This window comes from Entelurus aequoreus, linkage group LG27 (assembly GCF_033978785.1).
Source record: "Entelurus aequoreus isolate RoL-2023_Sb linkage group LG27, RoL_Eaeq_v1.1, whole genome shotgun sequence".
Lineage (NCBI taxonomy): Eukaryota > Metazoa > Chordata > Actinopteri > Syngnathiformes > Syngnathidae > Entelurus > Entelurus aequoreus.
This window is the reverse complement of record NC_084757.1, coordinates 11,379,283-11,384,620: the sequence shown is the minus strand read 5'-3', so window position 1 is coordinate 11,384,620 and position 5,338 is coordinate 11,379,283. Positions and strand designations below refer to the sequence as shown.

At 40.8% G+C, this 5,338-nt stretch overlaps 1 protein-coding gene across 1 annotated transcript; it reads left to right on the top strand.

Annotated features, from left to right (window-relative positions):
• Window positions 1-534: 534 nt before the first annotated feature.
• Window positions 535-2,310, top strand: jun (Jun proto-oncogene, AP-1 transcription factor subunit). The gene has a single exon (XM_062039125.1). It carries the CDS (start codon window positions 820-822, stop codon window positions 1,738-1,740), a length of 921 nt encoding a protein of 306 aa, XP_061895109.1. The 5' UTR covers window positions 535-819; the 3' UTR covers window positions 1,741-2,310.
• Window positions 2,311-5,338: the final 3,028 nt, after the last annotated feature.

The following is a 5,338-nucleotide window of genomic DNA, read 5'->3' as shown; positions in this document are numbered from 1 at the left end:
TCTAGTGGACACATTTAGAACAGCATGTTTATTTCATTCAAACATTTCAGGTACATTTTTATACTTAGCAAATTCGGCCCTCGGGCCGTACGTTTGACACCCCTGCTTTACTTCATATGGTGTTATTATTGAACCTGTGAATATATTGTAAAAAAAAAAAAAAAAATTAAAAAAAAAATGGTGACATTTGCTTTAAAAACACATTCCTGTACTTGTACAAAGTGTCTGTAGATGTTTAAAAGCGTAAATGGAGGACTAACCCTCCGTAAAAAAGCCTCTGCCTTCGACGTTCTGACAGCCAAGCGGGTAACTCGATATTCAAAAACAACACGTCACCCCACGACGCACTGCGCATGCTCTAACTTCACGGGCATTACCTCATCCCACAATCCACCGCGAGACTTTAGAATCTTCTGGGCGGCGGTGTGGGCGGGGGGTTAGTCGTCACGGCAACGCCGCTAATCGGAGGCGCGGCCTAACCGCGGGTATACGCCCCCCAGCCAATGGGAGAGCCCTGACGTGACATCATGGCTATTTTCGGAGAGGTAGCGGCAGCAGATAAGGTTAGCCTCCACGCTGTTACAAACTCAGAGTGTATACATGTCCACGCAGGGGGAACCTCCACAAGACAGCCTGAAGAGGGTTTGGAAAAGACACGGTGGACGCTCTTTTTATTTTTTAACAAAAAGAAAGAAAGAAAGTGTGGATATTTTTTCACGCAGATTCGCGTGTCGAAAGTGCGGTTTTGAATAAAGTTCAGTGGGACAACTAGGAAGAAGTGAAAGGGGACTTGTTTTTTTTTTTTTCGGTTTCACTTCTATGTATACCAAAATGGAAACTACTTTCTATGATGACTCGCTCAACGCGTTCTCCCAGCACGAAAGCGTCGTCTTCGGATACAGCGGCTCCAAGGCGCTCAAACGCAACATGACCCTCAACCTGGCCGACCCCAGCGGCACCCTCAAGCCTCACCTCCGGGCTAAGGCCGGCGAGCTGCTCACCTCGCCGGACGTGGGCTTGCTGAAGCTGGCCTCCCCGGAGCTGGAGCGGCTCATCATCCAGTCCAGCAACGGCCTCATCACCACCACGCCGACGCCGACGCAGTTCCTGTGCCCGAAGAACGTCACCGACGAGCAGGAGGGCTTCGCCGAGGGCTTCGTGCGCGCCCTGGCGGAGCTCCACCACCAGCACATGCCGGCGGGGGTGAGCGTCACGTCGGCGCCGCCGAGCGTCAACACCGGGGCGGCCGTTTACAACCGCTCGGACTCGCCCGTCTACGAGGACCTGAACACGTTCACCCCGGCCATCAGCACCGTGTCGGCGCCCGGCTACACCACCTCCGCCCCGAGCGCGTCCTTCCCCATTTACGCGCAGCCCTCCGCCTCTTCCTCCGCCCATCTCCCGCGGCTCGCCGCGCTCAAGGAGGAGCCGCAGACGGTGCCCGAGATGCCGGGCGAGACGCCGCCGCTCTCCCCCATCGACATGGAGAACCAGGAGCGCATCAAGGCGGAGCGCAAGCGCATGAGGAACCGCGTCGCCGCCTCCAAGTGCCGCAAGAGGAAGCTGGAGCGCATCTCCCGGCTGGAGGACAAAGTCAAGAACCTCAAGTCCCAGAACTCCGAGCTGGCGTCCACCGCCAACATGCTGCGGGAGCAGGTGGCGCAGCTCAAGCAGAAGGTGATGAACCACGTCAACAGCGGCTGTCAGCTCATGTTGACGCAGCAGCTCCAGACCTTCTGAGTCGTTCCAAAAAACTCAAAAAAAAAAGTTGAACCAAAACGGACGCTTCCTGCCTCCTGGATCCGGGGTTGAAGCGGCAGGAAGACCAAGGGGGCTGTGCAGAGGGGAAAAAGGACCCGGGGGTCTGCTCCGGGCCGGGACAGTGACTATGAACCGGAGCATGAACTTCCTTCACAACCGGGACTAGACTGACTTTTTCTTGATTTCACCTCCCAGCTCTGCATGGACTTGGTCTCGAGTCAAGTCAGCGCCAGTGGAGAAAAGACATCCAGTATTACAGGTGACCTTTGACCCTGGCAAATTTCTCGCTGCCGCCACATTGGCCCTCACCAACAGAGCTGAGCGTATGAACACTTCTTGAGTTCCAGTATGCGACTTGTTTTCTTTATTGTAAAGAAGTTTTTTGAAAATTTCGAGATTTGTCCATTTTTGATGGGGTTTCACTCATTGTTTATGTACATAAGATCAACTCAGAGTACTTATGTTTACCATCTGTACATTCTTTCTTTTTTTATGTCTCAACTCTAGAAAGTCGTCAATATTTAAGGAAATAAACTTGTGTAAAAAGAAGCAACAGTGTGTGTTCTTGACGTGTGTGTGAGGAAAAAGTGGGTGTGCCATGTAAGCAAACAATACAACATGTTGCAACATGTTGCAAGAGCTGAGAGCTCTCACTGTTTACCCGCCGGTTAAATTCCATCACTGCTTGTATCGATCCACAACAACTCGTGTAGTCGTGTTGCAAAAACATCGGGTTCGGATGTATTTGGTCAAAGGAAAGCAACTGTCAGTTTAGTGTGTCAACATTGCTTCATTTGACACACTTTGAAATAAGGAAAACAATATAGTAGTTATACGGTTTTGAACCTTTTTAAGTGACATTTCTTGTCTATATAGTTACAAAACAGGGAAAATAGAGAAAAAGGAAATGTGGAACTGCATTATTGACAGGCGACAAGTTAAATAAACCACTTTTAGAAGAAAATATGTGACAGTTTGTCAATAAAGTTGTAGAATGTTTTAAAAAGTATAATAAACATTAGACGTTGAATGAACCACTTTAAGGTTCATTAGGAGCACATGTATTTGTCTATGAAGTTGTAGCACACTGAATAAAGAACATAAGTAAGACTATTATTAACACACTATATGTTGAATAAAAACACTTTCAGGTAAATTGGGTGGGAATATGTGACTATTAGTTTGACAATAAAGTTAAAATAACTTTTTAATAAGTATCATAAACACACTATGTTGAATAAACCACTTTAAGGTTCATTAGGAGCGAATGTATTGCAATAATTTGTCAATAAAGTTGTGGCACACTGAATGTAGAAAATAATAATTGAGACTGTATTATTAACACACAATACGTTGAATAAAAACACTTTTAGGGACATTGGGTGGAAATATGTGAGTATTAGTTTGTCAATAAAGTTAAAGAAAACAAAGTAGTTCAACGGTAGAGATTGAACCTTTTTAGGTGACATTTGTTGTCTATAAAGTTAGAAAACAGGGAAAATAGGGGGGGTAAAAAAGGTGGAACTGCATTATTGACAGGCGACAAGTTAAATAAACCACTTTTAGGTGCAAGTATGTGACAATTAGTTTGTCAATAAAGTTTTAGAATGTTTTAAAAAAGTATAATAAACATTAGACGTTGAATAAACCACTTTAAGGTTCATTAGGAGCAAATGTATTTGTCAATAAAGTTGTAGGACACTGAATGTAGTATATAATAGGTAAGACTGTATTATTAACACACTATACAATGAATAAAAACACTTTTAGGTAATTTGGGTGGGAATATGTGACATTAGTTTGTCAATAAATTTATAGAACATTTTAATAAGTATCATAAACACACTCGACGTTGAATATACCACGTTAAGGTTCATTAGGAGCGAATGTATTGCAATAATTTGTCAATAAAGTTGTGGCACATTGAATGTAGAAAATAATAATTGAGACTGTATTATTAACACACTATACGTTGAATAAAAACACTTTTAGGGACATTGGGTGGAAATATGTGACTATTAGTTTGTCAATAAAGTTAAAGAAAACAAAGTAGTTCAACGGTAGAGATTTAACCTTTTTAGGTGACATTTGTTGTCTATAAAGTTAGAAAACAGGGAAAATAGGGGGGGGTAAAAAAGGTGGAACTGCATTATTGACAGGCGACAAGTTAAATAAACCACTTTTAGGTGCAAGTATGTGACAATTAGTTTGTCAATAAAGTTTTAGAATGTTTTTAAAAAGTATAATAAACATTACACGTTGAATAAACCACTTTAAGGTTCATTAGGAGCAAATGTATTTGTCAATAAAGTTGTAGGACACTGAATGTAGTATATAATAGGTAAGACTGTATTATTAACACACTATACGTTGAATAAAAACACTTTTAGGTAATTTGGGTGGGAATATGTGACATTAGTTTGTCAATAAAGTTATAACACATTTTAATAAGTATCATAAACACACTCGACGTTGAATATACCACTTTAAGGTTCATTAGGAGCGAATGTATTGCAATAATTTGTCAATAAAGTTGTGGCACACTGAATGTAGAAAATAATAATTGAGACTGTATTATTAACACACTATACGTTGAATAAAAACACTTTTAGGGACATTGGGTGGAAATATGTGACTATTAGTTTGTCAATAAAGTTAAAGAAAACAAAGTAGTTCAACGGTAGAGATTGAACTTTTTTAGGTGACATTTGTTGTCCATAAAGTTAGAAAACAGGGAAAATAGGGGGGGGGTGGATGTGGAACTGCATTATTGACAGGCGACAAGTTAAATAAACCACTTTTAGGTGCAAGTATGTGACAATTAGTTTGTCAATAAAGTTTTAGAATGTTTTAAAAAAGTATAATAAACATTACACGTTGAATAAACCACTTTAAGGTTCATTAGGAGCGAATGTATTGCAATAATTTGTCAATAAAGTTGTGGCACACTGAATGTAGAAAATAATAATTGAGACTGTATTATTAACACACTATACGTTGAATAAAAACACTTTTAGGGACATTGGGTGGAAATATGTGACTATTAGTTTGTCAATAAAGTTAAAGAAAACAAAGTAGTTCAACGGTAGAGATTGAACTTTTTTAGGTGACATTTGTTGTCCATAAAGTTAGAAAACAGGGAAAATAGGGGGGGGGGGGTGGATGTGGAACTGCATTATTGACAGGCGACAAGTTAAATAAACCACTTTTAGGTGCAAGTATGTGACAATTAGTTTGTCAATAAAGTTTTAGAATGTTTTAAAAAAGTATAATAAACATTACACGTTGAATAAACCACTTTAAGGTTCATTAGGAGCAAATGTATTTGTCAATAAAGTTGTAGCACACTGAACGTAGTATATAATAGGTAAGACTGTATTATTAACACACTATACGTTGAATAAAAACACTTTTAGGTAATTTGGGTGGGAATATGTGACATTAGTTTGTCAATAAAGTTATAGAACATTTTAATAAGTATCATAAACACACTCGACGTTGAATATACCACGTTAAGGTTCATTAGGAGCGAATGTATTGCAATAATATGTCAATAAAGTTGTGGCACACTGAATGT

Excerpts from the sequence above, each read along its gene's own strand:
- jun (XM_062039125.1), top strand. The coding sequence starts at position 820 with ATGTATACCAAAATGGAAACTACTTTCTATGATGACTCGCTCAACGCG.